Source organism: Grus americana, chromosome 3, assembly GCF_028858705.1.
Source record: "Grus americana isolate bGruAme1 chromosome 3, bGruAme1.mat, whole genome shotgun sequence".
NCBI lineage: Eukaryota > Metazoa > Chordata > Aves > Gruiformes > Gruidae > Grus > Grus americana.
The window spans coordinates 60,667,365-60,687,841 of NC_072854.1; the positions used below are offsets into that span (position 1 = coordinate 60,667,365).

The following is a 20,477-nucleotide window of genomic DNA, read 5'->3' on the forward strand; positions in this document are numbered from 1 at the left end:
TATTAAAATTGAATTTGATACTGGGTAATTCGCCTTTGTGATTTCTCTAAGGAAGTTCTTAAATAAACACTTAGGTATACCACAGAAGTCACCCACAATCAATATCTACATTACATGAAGATATTCCTTTAACTGTTACTTTAAAGTAAAATGTAAAATAAACTTCTCAATGGCAAATACGACAGCTCTGATGCTATTTTGTGCATCACCACTGCCAAGGCAAAATTCATTAATTGTCAAACTTGGAAATAATCACACTGAGGCTGTTCTAGATTTTAGCCTAGTGAACCAATGGTAAGGTAAGCCCTTCCTAAAGAAAATATTTCACAGGCTCGTTGTGCCTTTAAAGGACCAAAAAAGAACAGAAAAGTAGCTCAACAATCTATTAGATCACTAAAATTCTTAAGTTTTATAAAGCAAGACTTCTCATATGCCTGAAGGAAAAAATAAATGGTCAGGAAATATAGCGCTTTGCTAGGATGCCACTTTGTTTGGAGCACAGTCGATGTATCATTTTTTCCAGGATGCACCAGTGCCACACTTCCCCAGCCCTCCAAAGACAAAGCAATCTCTAACATGCACTACTCTGAATGCCTATGAAAAAAAAATAATTCAACATAGTTTCTCTATTAACCTTTCCAAAAGGGCTGTTTCATTACAGCTGGCACTGTATTACACTAGCTTCCTAATATTCTAATCCCTGTTAAAAATTACAGAGTTTTCAAAGTAGCAGAGATGCTAACCTAAATACTGAAAGCTGTTCTTATGTTGTTATTTTTAAAAAAGGCAAAGGAATTTCCAATTTCACACCAGTAATAAAATGCAGAATCTGGACGGCAGAACTGGTATGCTTGCACACTGTGCAGAGCATAATGGAAGAACTTATTCCACAACATATTTCAGAATTTTATGGGTTTGGGAGTTTGCTCTACTATTATCATGCAGCTCTGCAAATCTTGGGAATGTTGATGAAGAAGGAAAGTAGTTAGAAATATGAAAAAAAATCCCACAGAAATATTACAATGTTTCAGAAAAGTTTTGTTTGTTTGCCTGTTTTTAAAAAGACCAAAAAATAACAAGTGGTCATTCCCTTCCCTCCATGCCTCATGAAAATAATATTCCCAACCTCTCTCAGTTCAGAAGTTAGAAGACACTGGGGATGCAGGGCAGGAGGGAGAAGATGAATCAGGACCATGGAGTTGAGATCCTGGTTAATGGAATGAGAGAGACAGGACTGAGGTCCAAATTTAGAGTGGCACAGCAGAAGGGTAGAGAGGTGTCCTTTAGGATCTTGTTTAACGAGCTAAATGGCAAGCATGCACGGCTTGGGAAGCCGTAACACTGCCAGCGGTGGAACTCAGGCAAACTAACTGTGGGAATCCCCTGTTCTTCGCAGCCTTAACGTACATATTTATTTGCTATAATTAAGGAAATGACACTGCTTTTCACATTTATTTCTCCCCACACCCCCTTAATCCCACATCAGAATGACTTGTGAAGGATCACCATTATTTGCACGGCAACGTCTCAGTTTACCCAGGAGGCTGTCCCCAGAAGCAGCTGCAGAGAACCTGATGAGATCGCTGCTCCTAACTGCGGTGTGAGCATGAGAGACAAGTTTCTAGGACACGGAGGGGCCCCAGGACTGTGCTCCTGCGTCCAGGGCCTCTATGGGCTAAGAGTAACTGCAGCTTAGAGCCATGTATGCAGGCAGCCCTGTGTTAAAAGGGGAGCTGCTCTTAACAGTCTACAGATAGAGATCCTTATTCAGAAGTTACCCCAAGGAACAGGGAAAGTGGTTTTTATCTTGTCCCTCCTCCATGAGAAGTGTGAGGAGAGGTATGGGAGGTAAAAACACTACAAACAATAACAGAGGAGGTGGTGGATTTTGTTATTTCTTGCAAAAATGCACATATTTTGCATTCAAGAGTAAACAACTAGATCTGCAATGCCCTTATATATGTAGCTAAGATGACAGCAGGACTTAAAGCGGGGTTGATAAATAACATCAGTTATGGAGAAGTACCTCAATAAAAAGAGAGGCATGGCTTTGTGGTTCAAACACAGGGTAGGCTGTAATTCTCAGTTCAGTTCTCGCCTCTGCTGTGGACCCTTGGTGTGACATATCATGGTGCATCAGTTATCTTTTGTCCAGTGTGACACACTGTACTTCCTTTTATCTTCTTTTAATCAGACTATAATCTCTTTGATCTGACACGCTTTTCCTATGGACACATGGAAACAGTGTGCCAGTTTCAATACCTTCCCAGTTTCAGCTGGCTTCTCAGCATTAATAAAAGTCCCATCTTTATCAATAGGATCTTTGTTGACAGTTTCAGCAAGGAAGAGGCAAGACTGAATGGGCCATAAAGACAAAACTATCCTTTCCACACAGCAGCCTCTCCGGTCATTGCTATGGAAAAGCCAGCAGTGCTTCTGCCTGTGTCAAACACATGCTGTGAGGCACTAGGAGGTCCTCAGCCTTCATCTAAATGAAGCCGGCTTCTTTGCCCATTAACACTTTTACCTTTTAAGCAAAATGATAAATGCTTTAAAAAGTTTATCTTGCCCTTACCTGCACCCTCCTTCTAATTATCACATTAAAAAAAAAATCAAAGTACAAAGCAGTAAAGTGCAAGGAGATTATACGTAAATCTATGCTCTGCACCCCCCAAAGAGCCTGATCCCAGAGATTCTGGGGTCCAGCTCGCCCTGAAGCCACGGGGGAGCACCCACCACTACCTCTACACACCCTCCACGCTCCAGGTCTAACAATGTACCGACCAGGAACAGTTTGGGTTTAACGCTGACGACGCACTCCGGTGGCCACGGGACTGTGTTCAGCTACAAACACCTTGACAACAGCCGGCGTCTGCTGTCTGCACTCGACTCGCAGCAGCCCAGCAAAATGCCTGGGGTTCCCACGACATGCGGAGGTTACTGGGGAAAGGGGTGGAAAAAAAGAGAGGAAAAACCGTTTGGGAAGATAAGGGACAAAGTGCAGAGACAGGGAAACCCTACCAGCCCCCGGGGGTCGGACAAACACCTTCTCCCCGCGCTACAGCTTCCCGCTGAGCCGGCTTCGCTCCCGCTCCGCCGCGGCAGGGAAGCAGCCCCGCGGCCGCCGCTCTGCCCGCGGCTGGAGTCGCCCCTTCCCCGCGGTCCCCGAGCGCACCTGCCGCCCGCGCCGGGCCGGGCAGCGCCCGCCGCCGCCGGCCCCCCCGCACCGCCACTCACCCGCCGGGGGCGTCGCCGCCGCCGCCGCTGGGGTGGTAGGCGGTCAGGACCACGCCGCGGGAGCCGGACCGCCAGCTCATGGCGTACGCCGCCGCATCCCTTCTGGGGACGCTGAGGCGGAGCGGGGCGGCCCAGCCGCGGCCCGGCGCGCCCCAACGTCCCGCCGGCAGCGCAGCGGGGCAGGGCCGGGTGACGGCAGCGCTTCCTGCGGCCCGGCGGGGCCCCGCCGGGCCGTGCCCCTCCTCCCGGCCCGGGCACCCGGGCGCTCCGCGGGCGAGGGCGGCGAGAGGCGGCGGCAGCGGCCGCTCACCAGCGCGGCGGGAGCGAGCGGCTTCCGGGAGCGGGTGCCCGCGGCGTGCGCCTGCCACCCCGCGCCGCACCGGCCGCCGGCGGCTCGACCCGGGACGCGCCTCGGGCACCGGCGGCCGCCCCGCCCGCGTTAGCGTTCTCTGTGCTTCCGTGCATCAGGTCGCGTTAATTAACAGCGTTCCTCAGTCAGGCTGGGGTTTTTTAAGGTATTGCGAAGAAATCGGTCAGTTGAAGGAAAGTGGCTGCAGACCCGTGGAAGCGGGCTGGCTGCAGGTGCTGCGTGCCACACGCCAACTGCTGCTCCCGGTAGCGGGGGCTCATGAGACCGCTGTGTTTCAAACGCAGCACGACAGTAAAAATGAGGAATGTCTTCTGCGTCCGGTGTTGTTTTGTATATTGTCCATTTCACTGAGCCACAACGTGATTCTGTGCTTGGTTTAACTTCTCATGCACACAAAAATATGTATTTTTTTAATTGCAAGCTATCGTTATAAAAATCACAGCAGATGGCGTCGCCAGGCGAGGACACAAGGTGACCGAGCTGCCTCAGCTGCCGTGCCTTAAACCAGCCGCCATTAGCTCCAAGGTCACGCTCTACCAACCAGCGACAGCCGGAGCAGGGCAGGCCTGCGTCAGCCTTTTCGGTAGGCACAGCCACCTCTGCGCCTCGCCGCCAACCCCCGTGAGGTGGGACTCGCTGCCTAGGTGTTAGTTCTGAATCGGTAGGCCGGATCTGTAACACAACACTCAAACCTGTTTGTTTTTTTTCCATGGCAACATAGCCGGTAAATGTATATACACTATTTAGGTTTGTAATTCATGTCTGCATTCACGGAAGGGTGTGAGTTGTCTGAATTATAATTACTTTGTGCCATAAGTGAATGTATCGACTTCAGTGTAGCTTGCAGTGCATTTCCTTTTTCCTTTTAAACAAACAAACAAACAAATCATGCAACTGCTTTCCTTGCAGTTAAACATCTGAAAAGTCCAGTACCGGGCTACATGAGGTGTTCTAGAGCATGCAGGTATCCAGGTCTGAACCTTCATTTATTTAAACCACCGTACACCTAAATGGGAAGGGTGCATGCAGTCACAGATTGACTGCGCGTTTTTCTGTGCAGCTGTTCTCCAGCGCAGAGCTGCCAAGCAGGGGCAGCACAGAAACCTCGACCTACGGTCGCTGTGAAGTTGCTCCCAGCGGAGAAGCAAACAGGAAGAACTTCCCGTCATGTTTGAGCAAGATCAGTTTGTCCTTCAGAGTCCTGAACACACTTGGTACTTACAGCTGGTGATTTTGCAGGGTGCACGGGTGATATCCAGGCATAACTGAACTTTGTCATTGACTTAAGCGGATAATTTCATCCAGTAGATTTCTTCTAAAAAGGGTGACCACCTACAGAATGCCTGAACAGGACACCCTGATTTCTTTAGAAAAGGTAATGTCGCCATGAAATTTTGCAAAGAGTCTCAACTCTGTCCTCAAAGACAGGAAGACCTGGCCGACGTTCAGCAGACCAATCATTGGTCTATTGGTGCCTTTTCACTTCTTACACCACTGAAGGTCAACTGCTGCCTTAGTTTTAGTTCATATAAAGAATTGAGGGTGGGGGGTGTTAATAAAGCCTGCCCCTTCCTTGACTTCTGTAAGATGTTTTATCTGTCGGCAGCTGGCCAAGGCGTTTTGACTAAAATATTTTCTGTATGAAAATTGTTAATTTTTAAATAAAAACTTTAGGGTTTTTACAAATAAATAATTTACGAAAAAAGAGATCACAGTACCAACAGATAAGCTTTGCATATAAATTAGAATAAAGAACAGGCCTATTTTCAACTATGTGGATTTTTACATTTTTTTAACCGGCTGTATTGGGGCAGATTTACAGTGCAAATAAAAGAGGTTGGTGCTGCCCCACCTCCCCACATCTTGGTTTCCAAAGGGAATGGGTAAAAGAGAGGGCACAGCTACAGTTCTGCGCAAGCAATGGCTTAGTAGCACGGCTACAACGGCTTAACTAGCAGTATGCACTACAACTGGGACAAATTATCGGCATGTACTTACACACATGCACGCACACACAAAAACAAGGACATGAAACCACTACAAAACTCAGGATTGTGAAAAGATTTCCCTCTACTCCCACTGCAAAGGTACAGCACTCTATGTCTCTCAGGCTGTGTCCAAGTGGCAAAAATTGGCCTAACTTCTCACATAAACACACAAACAAGACTCGCCTGTTTTCACTGGTTACTTTGGAAGTACATCAGCATGAGATCAGAAAACATCCTATTAATGTATGTCACTACACCTATCTACTGGTGCCTTTGGCTCTTTCATTAAATGCACGTGTCAATTGTCAAACAGCCTATATAGAATGCAAAATTATTTTCTTAAGGATCCAACCTTTTTCTTTGAAACTAAACCAAGAAAATTAAACATGTAAATACCACGGTCCTTAGGACCTGGCCATTTCTAAAACTTCAGCTAATTGGTTGCATGCCAAATACCCCATTTAGTTATAAAGCTTCCTTTAAAGAATAGCTAAGAAAATAACAAAGAAAAGGAAAAACATTTAAAGCATTCTGTGTTGAATGAGTGCTTTCCAAAGCCTTTTGCCCAAACTAAATATATATTAGGTGCTAGAAGAACAAAAAATATAAACTGCTTTTTCTTTGATAAGCATCTTAAAACACATCGTAATTAAGGCACACCATAACTGCTGCTGTAAAAAGAAAAATGCAGAAACAAGATGTAGTCAATGTGGCGTCACCAGGGACCGTTCAAAGAAAATTTTACTGCAAATGGAGAAGGGGAAGAACCTGCCTTGTTTGTGGAGGGGGGGAGATTAAGAATGGCAAAATCCAGAACGAGTTTGTACCAGTCAACTGGAGAGTAAGGAAGCTTTTGTAAGTATATCACAAGGAGGGTGGGAAAAGGAGCTAGAAAGAAGTAAATTCTATTAATAAATGAGAATAGGGATTAAATTACTGATAAAACTACCAGAGATACTGATTCCCTTCTTAAATCTGTCTTTAATATGACGCACTTCAAACGTGGCAGTGGATTTAGGAGCTTAACTGTAGGCACACTTTTTTCTTTATTATGTTTGACAGCTTGATAGGATCAAACTCTACTGTTACGACAGCGTAACACCATCATAGTGTTCTTTGATGAAATTATTCCAGATTTACAGTGGAGCCAGCTAGACAATTTAGACCTACAGATGAATTATTGCTGTAAACTGACATGAATATCACCACTGTCTTTCATTGGTGTATCTTCTGCCTAAACCAAGTTACAGTCAGTAATTGCTGAGTTTGCAGTTAATATTCATGTTCTTAACAGGTACGGGAATGCTTATTTGGAAGGTAAGGTTGTTCATAATCAATCAGATAAGAATGCACCATTTGAGGCATACAACTTTATGGGATAAAAGGAGATATGATTGAGAAAGGAGATTACAAATCAGTCTATCTTGCTACAGAATCCAAGACTCCTTCAGAGAGTTTAAATATTTAGATTGAGATGTCATGCAGTGCATTTACACTTAATATAAGCCATCATCAGAGCCAAGCAGATCACGCAGGGTTCTCACGCTTAGTGCTCTCTTTAGAAAGCAATTGCTAAAGAGAACTTCTCAGCAGTACCATCCTTCACCACTGCTTTACAGGGTTTGAATATGCATGTGTTCAACATATGCTTTTGACTCTTCACTGCAGAGCAATTTTTTTTCTTTTTTAAAGTTTTCCCAAATAAAAAAATAAATTACACTGATTTTCATATTTTGTATAAATATATGATGATATCTCTTATATAAGTGGTGGGTGATTTTTAACATTCCATGTTCCTGATGATGTGTCAATTATCAGCAGGTAAAAATGCAATCCACTGAGAAGCACTTCAGGGCTTCAGAAAATAGTAAGAGGTGGGCTTACAAATTTGAATTCACAGGCTGTCTTCAATGGCAGTAGGTGGATTTATTCTTGCAGAGGTCCAGAGATCCCTCTGGAACCAATGCCGAAGCGTTCAGACAACCAATACAGTGCTGCAGTGAAAGTACAACTTTACTTCAGGACTTTTAAAGCATAATTTTAATGCAGGAGAGTTTCATCCTTTCCCTAACATTATCTACTGTAAAATTTGTTCAGATGGATTTTAAACTGAGCAGAAAATGTCTCATCAGCTCACTCAATTCACATTCAAATAAAATGGCAGCACTTCCATCATCCAAATTGTGTTTTCAGGGCTCCAGCTAGCAGCCAGAAAAGGCATGAAATGGAAAGTTGTTTGTATATTGTAAGATGAAATCTAGCCCTTATCAAGCTTCATACTTCATGTATTGCTGCACTCCACTACTTAACCACATACATGAATAGTGTTCTGCAGCTGTTAACAGCCAATGCTAGGAGTAATATAAAAAAGGAATATCACAGGCTACATATTCAGGGTATGATTTCTGTTACTTTACTCCTGATGTCTACATCCCCGTAAGTGATTCTAGGCTCCACTGAAGGTCTGTGAAAGAAATGCATGTTCAGGAGTAAAATCCTCTGCCCTGTGTTAAACATCCACTTTAGGACATAAAGATAAATCACGCTCTAGAATTGCCTGTTTCTTTCCACTGACTGGAAAGATTGACTAGGTAAGTAGGTCACATGCAGATGTCCACATCTGTCAGATAAGCTCCACCTTTAATGCTTTTATGTTGCCTTTGAGAACATGGAAGATGCAACGTTCAGTTATAATGTGCACCATATGGCATATACAATGTGGAGTAGTCAGTGCTCTGAAATGTACAGTACCGGTATGTAGGAGGTGTTTCAGATCACCTCACGTATCCCTAAATATCAAAGATGGGGATGAAGTCACACACACGTACACAGAATGCAGACTTGTACACAGAAAGCTGGTAACATGTTTGCTAGCCAGCACATTGTGAACATTTCTTATGGTCTGATCCTGCAAGCTAATGCGTATCCTATATTCCAATTTTCATAGGATTTTTTATGGAAAAAAATGTCCAATACTATCAGGAGGCAGTTCGATACATGGGGGGATTTAGCAAGCAAGACCCAGTTGGCACAGAAGCAACCGCAAGGACGTGGCCACAGGTAAGAAAACTGATGCCCTCCCGGCTTTCTGAAAGTTTTTACCTCCCTCCCTGCTCTCCACATACATATTGAAACAGCTGATTTGTTTCTCATAGCAAAAAGAAAAGAAGAAAATAAGAAAAGGGACGGACACTTCTTAGGTTCCTCTCTTCTCTTGCACGTTGCTCTAAAATGTATCTGGTGCACTCTGGTGGCTGTTTTGGTAATTCTTAATTTAATGACTGCAAAAGGTGAAGCAGTTATTACTGATGCCGTTTTTAAGATTATCCATACAAAGACTAATGTGCACATGAATTTATTCCAGTTTATCCGGTTTGATTTTTCTTGAATGCACCCCCTGGAGAAATTCGGATCTTGCCCATCGCAGCCCATCTGCTTACCTTACATAAATCGCAGGGGGGTTGAGCGGTTGAGGTTCTCGTCTCATCTGCTTTATGTTTTTGCTCATGGTCAGACAGCTGCTGAATTTTACCCAGAGGTATATCAATTTCAGTAGTGGTAATTTATCCATGTTTATTTGTACTGTGACCTTGCACAAACCCTCGTATCAATTCTTGCTTCCCTTTCCCTATCCATATAACGGGGCTAATAATATCTGGCTATTTATGAGGATTATTCACCGTATGTTCAACTACATTGAAAGGTACCAAAAAATGCAGGATATTACTTCCCATTACATCGCTGTGTTTACTTTCTTTTGGTGCATGATTTAATAGGGATAAAATGGCACAGATATCTGTATCCACAAGCACAGAGAACAGATGATAAATCTAGTACACTTTGCAGTATCTCCACATGAGGTATAGGACCTTTGGGGAAAACTTAATACAACTGATGTTTCGTGCCACTTTTGGAAAGTCAGCGTCAAAGTTGGAGACTAAGGGATTTTCACTGGTGACTCTGAATGCCCCCTCTCCCTTGACCTAGTTTTGATACAATTTTAGCTTTATAAACTATCACTTCACATACGCCACTAATTATGAAGAGACTGTGTGTTTTCAGAATATAATGGCCTCAGTCCTTCATTCTCCCAAAGTGTCACAAAGATGTGCACACCGAATGCATTCCCTGCATAGGTAGGTATACTCTACTAGTGTATGAAAATGAAATAAAGATAAAAGAAAAACTCTGGAGTATGGTATCTCATGCTCCCATTCAATCCTGTCTTACATTTATATAAGGCAGCTGTATAGCCCTTCAAAAGTATTTTTCTGAGTTAGACATGCTATGTCTTTTTTGGTTCTATTTCAGCGAGAGATCTTCCATCCTCCTGGCCCATCCCTGTTGCCTCTTTTTGCATCTGTTCCAATTTGAATTGATCTTTCTTGAGCATGAGGGCCCTGAACTCTAGAGCAACTGGGGTCTTGAACAATATCACGAATACTTTCATGACTATATCACAAACACTTTTTTGTGGAAAACATCACCTTTTCTCATAGTGTCACATCGGTGCTTATAGTCCTTCTTTCCTTGAACATATGTGTGCGTGACAGAGTTTGAGCAGATTTGCTGACCAGTTTGCACATCGAAGCACATGTAGGAAGCTCATTCTGAAATTTCTTACAAGGGATAAGTACAGAGTGGTAGGGGGCATTCACTTTGTTGTGAAAATGCTGTCATATGAATGCCAGAAATCTTGGTTCTGTCCCTTCTCTTGGACATTGCAACCAATGCCAAACCCGCTGGAGAGGCAGGAGAGGAGAACATTGCTATAAACTCACAACTCCACCTCTTTTCTCCTTTAAGCCAGGAAGTAGACCCCTATATCCAGCATCTGGGCTGTAACTGAATGGATGAGCTGACCGGCTGAAGTTTCATCAAGGGAGAAGGAGGTGGTGGTAGCAAGTGTGGAGAACATACTTGAAAATAAACGTATGATTTGCTGCTTTAAAAGGCAGGCTGTATCCATCACTCAGGCTCATGGTCTGTGTCAGCTACTCCCTGCCCCCCAATTTAGATCGGGTTTGAGTAGGAGCTGGGATAGATTTTTTTTCAATCTACATCTGGCTAGGAAGTTGAAACCATGCTCTCTCTCGCACGTGTTCACTAAGCCAGTCTGCACATTGACTGAGAGATCTGTTTGTTGCCATTCTAATTTCGCTGTTGCCTGCAGATTTGATCACAGCTGAATTTGCGGCACAGAAACATCTGGTGAAGTAAAACATACAGCAGCCACGAAGGAGAAGAGTTTCTTCTGAGTTTAGTCAGTCAGAACAGCTCATGAAAATCGTGACACAATCCTAAACTGAGCAAGCCAGAGCTATCCAGAAATGTCAATACGAGCTGAATGCTGCAAGAAATGTTTCAGAACAAAGAAAGGAATGATTACATGAGTCATGGGCTGCGAGAAAGAAATCCACTTCTCTGTAACGGCATTGAAACTGAAGATTGCACAGTAAAACTTCAAGTTAACACAAAGCAAAATATTCTTCGTTCCTTCTTATTGACAAAAATACTAATTTTGCATCATTCTCTTTCATCCCAAACAAATCTTAGAAAAAAGTTTTCTTCTCTCACATTTTACACAATGCAGTCAAATTCAGCCACCCTTCATATGGAATATTTCAAGCTATCAGTATTGGTTTTGCTATATTGAATTGAAACAACCTTCTGAATTCAACATGAATTTAAAAAATGGTTCTTATCAACTCAGAACTGCATTTTCCAGAAATTTAACGAAAATCCAAAAGAAGGGCACCATACCTACCACATGTGAAATCCTGACTACGGTTTGAGAGGTATCATATGAATGGGGCAGTATCTCTTCAAACTGTAAGTATCAGAGATAAATCAGAAAGGAGGAATAGAAGTCCCCACATTCTTGCTTGGCTTTTTCATCAGCTTACCAGGCTCATTTCTGTTATGCCTGCATTCTGTAAAAAATCATCGATTACCACAACCAGAATCTTTTGCATAAATTAGCTTTGACAGCAATGCTTAGCACTTGTACTGTTGAATTAAATTTGAATATTGGAAGCTATTTTCCAATAGCATTATTTTAACAAGGATTGGCCAAATTTTGAGCAAAGACATTCACAAACATAATCAGTAGGAAAAAAACTGATTATTTGTTTCTGATAGTACTTTTGAAGCTTTTTATTTGCTCTGCATAGTTATTCAAAAGTAACTCTCACGTAACGCTCATGACGAACAACTACAAGGAAAATGAACATGAATACTTGTGCAAAAATTTGTACAAGAAATAAATATTTGAGGTTTTATTTGTTTCTTTGTGATTGAAAGCAGCCAGTGAGAAAGCTGAAAAAATACCAGTCATATGGTAAGAATAATAAAAACTCAAAGCACTGTTATAGCTGTACTATAGTACCATGTTCCTAGCAACAACTATAAAGTTCATGAGTATTTCTAGACTGATGCATAGCCACACACACTAGTCACAAATAATTTTAAAGAAAGCATCAAATTTGTAGCCTCTGAGGCCTCAGTCCTCTAAGGGTACGTTTGTGACAGTCACAAATGACTAAATTTAACAAATCACTCGTTGTAGCTAATTTGCTCATCTCTGTCTGCAGAGAAATTGTGGCAGAAAGGTTTGTAGAGCAAAGCTCAGCAAGATCTGCACAAATGCAAGGCAAGAATATACTACCAGCGCTGCGTATTTTGGAAGCAATCGCTGGTGTTACTGAAGGCTAATCTTGAAAGTTTGCCTACATCAGGATATCATCTGTGTAGTTTCTGCAGGAACAACATAACGTTTACAGTTCATTTGGAAGATACTCACCCAAAAACCCCACATTTGTGTTATAGCAGTCGGATTTGCTTGGATTTAATATAGTATCTTACTATTTAATAGCTCACGCTATGTACAATACTGTTCACCATATGTCCAGGAAAAAAAAAAAAAGAGATGCTGAAGTATCTTTTAAATAACCATGCATATAGGGAAAAGCAATGTAAATGTATGTAAATGTATACATATATATAACATATAAATATTATGAGGGCATCTACAATCAAGTCTCCTGAAATTTCAATCTGTGAAATGCAATCGTAGCTTCCCTGGGAGAAATTAATGCGGTCAGGAACAAAACCAGAATGAGAGTGCACGGCACAAAACGCGCCAGGGAAGCGGGGTGGTTTGTGGAGGAGGATGCACGGACGTACGCAGCAAGAGGGAATGGCTCCGAGCCGTATGGCTGCCGCAGGGAAGCGGGGCTCCGAGCGAGCGGTCATGGCGCACGGCTGCGTCAGGGTTTGGTCTTGGATGAGGAGCCATCTGCAGCCCTTGGGTCGTGCTCTCAAATCAGGGAAGGAGCGTGACCTCTCGGCACTTGAAAATCAATGGGAATGGTGCTACTAACTTGCCTCAGTGGAGGCATGCATTTTCCTCAGGGACAGAAAGCAATTCCCAGGATCGGGGAACGCCACCCCCATGTATTTTTACTAAATACAAAATCAAATTGCCAGAAAGCACTATAATCTGGTCACTAATATTTCTATCTCAGAATTTAAGCGAGTCCATCCATCTCTTATCATGAGACAAATGATCTAAAATATGAAGGAATCATCAGGTTCTCTTTCCTATCCTTCCTTGACCATAAAAGAAAGCGCTGTATTACTTTACATACTGTAAGTGTGTATGAGAGACAGACAGAGGCAAAGAGCTGCATTTTGCGTTAATGAAAAGTAAAATTTTTGAAGGGGCACATCGTTTCCAGACAGAGTACCATCTCTTTATCAGTAATTCTGCATTTTAACAATCCCTGTATAGTACATAGGTTGTATAAACTTTTAGTTTTACCTCTTTTTCCAAACTCATTTTCTACCATCTTTAAAACTGAAGTATAAGAAGTAAGCACTTCCAGTAATTGAAGGTATTTCACAAATTCTCGCTGAAGAGACTCATCGTGTATGTGAGCGCGCATGACAGTGAAATTTGGAAGAAAATATAACAAAGAAGATCCTTCTGTTACCATCAGCTGTGCTGCTCTGGAGGGAATTATTTAGCACCTATTTAATTTAAGTTTGTTCTGGAGGGTGTTACAGAAGCGCAGGTGAGGACAATCCTCTGCAGGAGCTTTCAGCTCCTTGCCACCTGCCTGCCGAGGTGCCAAAGTTTCAACTACACCCGAGTACCTCTGCTCTGGGAGGCTGCAGTTTTCCCAGAATTAGAACAGTGACATTAACAAATATCATAAAATTACACTTCTGGCGCCTTAGCAAGTTGGGGGGAATCAAGCAGTCGTGATATGAAAATTATATTGTTTGCATTTTGCTTCTCTCTGTGCTATCACATATAATCTAGATTTTAGAGGACAAGCTACAAGGTGAAGGACAGATCAGAAGCGTGCAAAACCAGCACACAGGCCACAAACAAACATACAAGCCTCAAATATTGTCCAAATGTTTTTTTCTCCCTCATTGCCTGTATACACAGACATACAATACCCAGCACTTGTTTCCAAATTTTTAATTGCCTAATTGACATTACCATAGCCTGTCTTAGGTTCTATTCTTAGTGGAGACAGATACGATAAATATTGATAAATAGATAAAAGGCAAACTGATAAATTATATGATAAATGCCCACATCGTAGGACAAGAAGTTACCAGATTTCCATAGTGGGGATCATCAGTGCTTGTGAAGAAGGTAGCCTTACTTCACCAAAGGCTAAAAAAAGCTTTGGAAGTGGGGTTATAAATGAAGGACAGTAGAATACAGCAGCTTTTCTACAGCCAGAGCACGTGAAGCAGTACATTGACCCCACCACAGTCAAAGACTAAGCCTCTGCTGATTTTCCTGGGACTGAGATTTCAGCCCCGAAATTCAGTTCCTGTCCCATGAGCTCAACTTCAGCTGCGACGTGCAGGCGCCTGAGGGGGTGCGGGAGAGACGGGCACCAGGGTGGCTCCTACCAGGGCTTTGGTCCCCTCACTCTGCTGCTGGCCTGGTGCCGCTGGAGCTGGATGGTCCACCAGCCTGCTTGCCCTTGTAAATTGTCTTCTGAGGAATAAATAAATTCATCAGTGAATTGCTTGCTCTCTGTTTTGGTTTTGGATTCATAAAACATTTGTAATGTTTAGATTGCTTTTTCCTTCTGTTTTTCTTTCTCACTGGGGATAATTATAGGACAACCATATATTTTCTGATTCTGCTCTTTGTTTGCATTTTTTGCTTAGATCACTGCTTGATTTATTTCAACATCATTCTTTGCGCTACACAGGTCTTTTATGAAACAGCAATATGGTTGAAAACTTATACCACCCTTTCATTTGGGTAAAAACAAATAGATGAGAGAAAGGAACACCCATGTGAAACTCCGCAAGGATTCACGTACTATTCTTCCTCCCAATGCTTCTACCAACATGATGGGATTACCGGGTGTCAGCTCCCTCTCCCCTTCACGCTCAGGAACACATTTACTGTTCAGGCTGGGGACTTGTCAGCAGTACCCAATTCTGCAGCACTTCCCAAAAGAATTAGAATAATTACGCAAAGGGGGCTTTCTCATTAGGGCCTTCTACACTTTAATTTTACCAGTTGGACTCCTTCAGAATGGGTAAAGAAAAAAGACGACCCTAGTGTAGATACAGTTTTATCAATACAAGAGGACTTGTAACCTTTAATACCTGTTCAAGTATTTAGGTGGCTGCAGCAGCAGAAAGTGCTTTTCTATTGCAGCTGCAGTAGAGCTTTTACTACTACAGCTATCATTTGTTAAAAAATCACATTTTTCACTGACATAGGCCCTGTGAGTGCAGAAGCCCACAAATCACTCACAAAATTAAGGAAAATTAATCTTCGGCCATTGGACCTTCAGATACGTATTAGTTCTAGTCTTACCAAGGAATCAGCACACAGACCACGTGTCTGTATGGCTTCTGGGGCTCCTGGCCATGAATAAACAGTTAAGGAGAAAAAGCTGCATGCCTGCCAAAATCATTCTTCTTCTTTTTCTTAGCCTGTTAGTTTCTTCCCTTCAGTTGCTTTGGGGCATCACTAAAAATAAAGAGGAAATTCTATAAAATATTATTGTTCTAATAAGAGCAGATGCTCATAAAAGCAGATTTCAAGCTGAAGATTTTTCTTTTTCCTAGCCCCAGTTTGAGTTATCTATTTGTGGCAGCATCAGGTTCTACAACATTATCTATGCAAAGTGCATTTCATTACAGTAATCACAGGAAGATATTTTCACAAGGAGTCAGCACAATGTATAATGTGTACTGTAATGTTATGCAGAAATATATATTAGAATATATAACCATAATAGTTTAAAATGTCTTAAGTGCTGCCTAAAGTACTTGTTACATGCGCAAAATTGGAATGTTGCTTTTCCCCATGAAGCAAGTACATTGGTTTTTAGCTGCCAACAAGCGGTGAAATGGGAATAACTTTAGGATGTTGCTGTATCCCACCCCCATGAATGCAGCCGCCAAGGGCTTCAAGTATCCAGCTTCAGTCAGTGGAATTCCCTACTTTTAACTATTCCATTCAGAATTATTTTAGTCAACCTAATTTCTCATTCTTTTGACTGCAGATAAGTACTTTAATGAAAAGTAAGGCTGATATTTTTAAAATGAAGCTTCATCACAGTCGCTTTGCAAGGACCCAAATTTCAAAGCATAAGGAGTCAGTATGTGTACTGTATTTTGTATTATTCACATTTAGGGACAAAAAGCACAGAAGTGTTGGAATACATGATTATGTACTATTCTTAAGTTATAGGCATATAGCAAAACACAGAAGAATACTGGGAATATACTTACAATTCTACTAATGGCATTTTCTGTATTATACTCGGAGTATGTCAGGAAGTCTTCTGAACCCTAAAAGTACATGGCAAACTCTTTTGGCGTAACATAGTCTTACTGAAGTAAGCAATGCACATTAATAATAAAATAAGTATTGGCCTAAATTGTACATTGATCAGGTTTTCTGTTAAGAGGCTGATTGCCCCCAACGTCCAAACAAAATGTAATGGAAGCTGTGTTTATGTTTGAACAAAATTCATATTTAAACTATATGAAATACCATTTGTAATTCACGGCTTAGTTGGGTATACCGTGCTCATACAAGTAATCCTAGCGATTTTACTTCCACCTACTACAAGAGCTATTAAAAACAGCAACAAAAAAACCCCCCAACAAATACGGTAGAGAAAGCGGTCTGCAGGTGAAGACTGGGACCTAAGTAAGTAAGAGACAAACCTCAAGGCGGGGGGGGAAAAAGAATTACACCAATGGATCATTCACTGTCTCTTCCAGTACCAGAACTAAGGAGAATTAACTGTAACTATGATGAAAAAGCTAATTCGAAACAGACAGAAAGTGGTGGCATTTCACGTAATGTGTCATTACGCAGGGGAATTGCTTGCCACAGGATGCTGGGGAAGCCAAAAGCTTACACAGGTTCTCGGCAAGACCGGACATGTTCACGGGAAAGAAATCCATGGACTAGAACTAAATACACAGAAAGAACATCTGGCTCAGGAATTGCCTGGGAGCATATGGCTGCAAGCTGGCAAAAGCATCAGGAATGTCAGCCCTGCTTTAAAACTCCTGCATGGGCATCTTTTCAACACTGGTAGGATACCACAGACAGACAGGTTTTTGGTCCAATCCAGTACAGATACTTTTATGTTCAAATAGGCTATAATTAAAAATAATTCTGGTTCCTTACAACAGTGGAAGTAGTGTAAATGCGTATGGTTCAGGGGCAGTAGCAAAAAACCTTTATTATATTGCTTTATTTTAAAAATAACTTTTTTTAGAAAAGTAACACACCCTGTTAACTTTATGATTGAATTCCTTGAACTTTCTGAGGATAAAATTTTCTGAGTAGACTTAAAAGCATCACCATTCAAGGAAATCTGAATCAAATTTAATGTGCTGCGGTCACAAATAACTCTCAGGAACTCAGTCCTCAACCTGGATCTAGTGATGCACAGGTAGGCTTGCTCCCGCTTCGCAGAAATGAAGCAATTCTTCAATTCTAACCCCTGTGGCTGAAACATTTTAAACACAGACTAACACTGACAGTGTACTTATCTGCAGAACACAGGCCCCTCTCGAAATTGCAAGCCAAGTTTTTCGCTCACAGTGGATGTTCAGTGTTACCTTAATTCAGTGAATTATGTATTAGCAAAATAAACATGTATTTAAATGTTAATGGTGCATTTTAGTCAGGCGAAACTGTTGTGTTTATGCCTTGATTGGAAATGTAAATATCAAAAATGTCAATGGACAAACAGAAAGACACCCTCTGTATCACTCCAAATTTGAGTGATATTTTGAGTTAATTACAACTGTCAAATACATTTTACTATAGCGAAAAGTACAAATATTAAGAATACCTCTGGATTGAAGACTTTCAAGAAAAAATCTATTGTCACTATGAAATGTCAGTATATATTATCAGCTCCTATGTCCTTCCAAAAAATAAATTCACATGCATCCCCAGAGCTCATAATCCAGCTCATACGGACGATTGCAGACTGTCCCACTGATTGTTTGATTTTGGTGTTATGTTTGAGGCACTGGAGCCTAAGAATTAATTTTAAATAAACTGAATTTCTTTCAGACTAGACCAAGGTAGATGGTGCAAATAAAAGAAACCCCCTTGAGAATACTCACAAGAACTTACCTGTTTAAAGATTATATTAAATCCAGTTTACACAACAGGCCTTTATTATGAGTATTCCATATTTGTTTTCCTCCCATTTCATCCCTAAACATTTGATCAGTATTCATACATACTGCAGTGTCATAGAAATACCTGCAACACTTATCTATTAGGGCTTGCAATATTTTTATTTTGCCCCATCTATTCATATTTGCGTGCGAAGTCTTGTTATTGGAAGGAGCTAACACAAAAGAGCACTGCAGAATCCAGTGATTTGCTAAGCTAACAATCTTAGCGTGAATCTTAGCTAAAACAAGAGTATGCCCAAAGATCCTGTGAATTACAAATTTGTGGTTGCACAAACTCCGGAGCACGCTCCCAGATGTGAATGAGTTCAGTCTCTGCCTAGTCAGTCCATGGTGTGTTCCAGCCTCTGAAATCATCATTCTCAAACGTGAAGTAAGGAATTCTGTTCCTCATAGCACATATCTGCTGGGAAGAGTAGACAGCGGAGTAGGACCATTTATTTGTCCTTTTTGTCCTGATACTAGGAATATTTTGTGTTTTGCAACACAGAGACCAGTTTTGTTTTCACTTCATAGAATCACAGAATGCTTTGGGTTGGAAGGGACCTCAAAGCCCATCTAGTCCCAACCCCCCTGCTGCGGGCAGGGACACCCTCCACTAGACCAGGTTGCCCAAAGCCTCATCCAACCTGGCCTTGAACACTTCCAGGGATGGGGCACTTCCCTCAACAGTTACTGGGCTGGTGTAGGTGGATTTTGGGAGAGCTTGGCCACAAGCCCATTTCCCCAGGGAGTAGTTGGGAGTTCTGCTGCTGGAAGTTAAGAGCTGGCTTGGAATATTTCTGCTGCCAATAGGTAGGATTGATTATAACAATTGCCTGGATCCGAGCATAATAGTTCTCAAAGTGACATTCACATAATCCTTATCAGAGTGGTATCCTTAGCATCAACTACAGCACGCACACACTCAGTGCTGGTGGGTGCAAGCCTGGTGCCTTCTATTGCCTTCACTGTTCTTGTAAATACGGACATCCCTATTCACAATTCCAAGGACTTCACCTGAAATTATAATAAAGCTTTTCATGGGATCTTCCAGTTCTGAGTTTCTATTCTTGAAAGGTACAGAATTATTTCTCTCACGTTCAATATGACCCTTTTTTCTCCCCCCCCCCGCCACATTTCATTGTGTTCCCAGGCTAAACTGAGAAAACATCCATAAAGAGGGACAGGATCTTCCCGCTAAATTCTTCCACTTCACAACAAACAGCAGTTACTCTACTGTGCATCACCAACTCAAAAGGATTTTTTTTTTTTTTTAAAAAAACAAATGTTCAGTCTTCTGCTTTCAAGGAATACTTTGTCATTTAGCATGCCTTTATTTTACCTCCAATACCAAATGTATTCAATAATTGTGAACATACCGGTACCTGTCAGTCAAACCAGTGCCTATGATGGGATTGTGATCCAACAGTGCCAAAATCTGATTCTCATGGATGAATTTAGAACCTCCAAGCTTTGCTTAAGTACCCCAACAATTTGAAGCTCGGGGAATACTTGAGGCAAATGTAATTTTGTGTCCTGAAAGTAGCAGCTAGCATGAAATACAGAGATGTCAGCATGATGTCCAGTTCCAAGGCGGGATCCTTCAGCTCCAGTAGCTTCAAGACTCTGCGAACTTCATGCTTGGCCTTCTGCCAAGAGTGGTAATTGCAGTGTGTCATACCATGCAATGCTTACTCATTTCTCCATGTGCCCCGAATGCCTGTTTTTTCCCTCATGACAAGTTTTGGATCCTGCTGTCCCACATGTCATACTACAGAACTAAAAAGAACGTGTTAGTGCAGAATGACATTGGCTGGTTCTCTGAGTACTTACTAAAGCAGATGCCAAAAATAAACAAGACTATACTACATGTAATACAGGTATACATTTAAGAGGGTTTTATTGAGATAAATATGCATATTTACTCAAATGTAAATTGCAACAACTGAGCTTGTAATGGTGCAAGCAACAATCTCCCAGAATTTTTCCCATTAGATTGAGGAGGAAACAGCTATTGTCAGATGGCCGCATGATGTGCCAACAGGAAGGACTACAGCGTTCAAGTCATCTTAATCCTAGTGCATAAGCATTAATAGAGACTTTTCTTTCATCACAAATGACTAGTGTAACTAACCTCTGACACTGGCCTGAACTTCTGACTTACCTGAGAA

General features: G+C 41.9%; 1 protein-coding gene across 2 annotated transcripts in view; it reads right to left on the reverse strand.

Moving 5' to 3' along the window:
* The window catches only part of ARHGAP18 (Rho GTPase activating protein 18), a 97,450-nt gene that overhangs the window by 64,891 nt on the left and 12,082 nt on the right, over positions 1-20,477 (reverse strand). Inside the window, exon 1 of one of the 2 annotated variants that reach the window (XM_054819592.1) lies at positions 3,238-3,810. The exons of the other annotated variant lie outside the window; for it this stretch is intronic. Coding sequence (XP_054675567.1) covers positions 3,238-3,317 — 80 coding nt within the window. The 5' untranslated portion in view covers positions 3,318-3,810. Of the gene's footprint in view, positions 1-3,237; positions 3,811-20,477 lie in introns of those variants that run through there. 2 annotated transcript variants of the gene reach the window in all.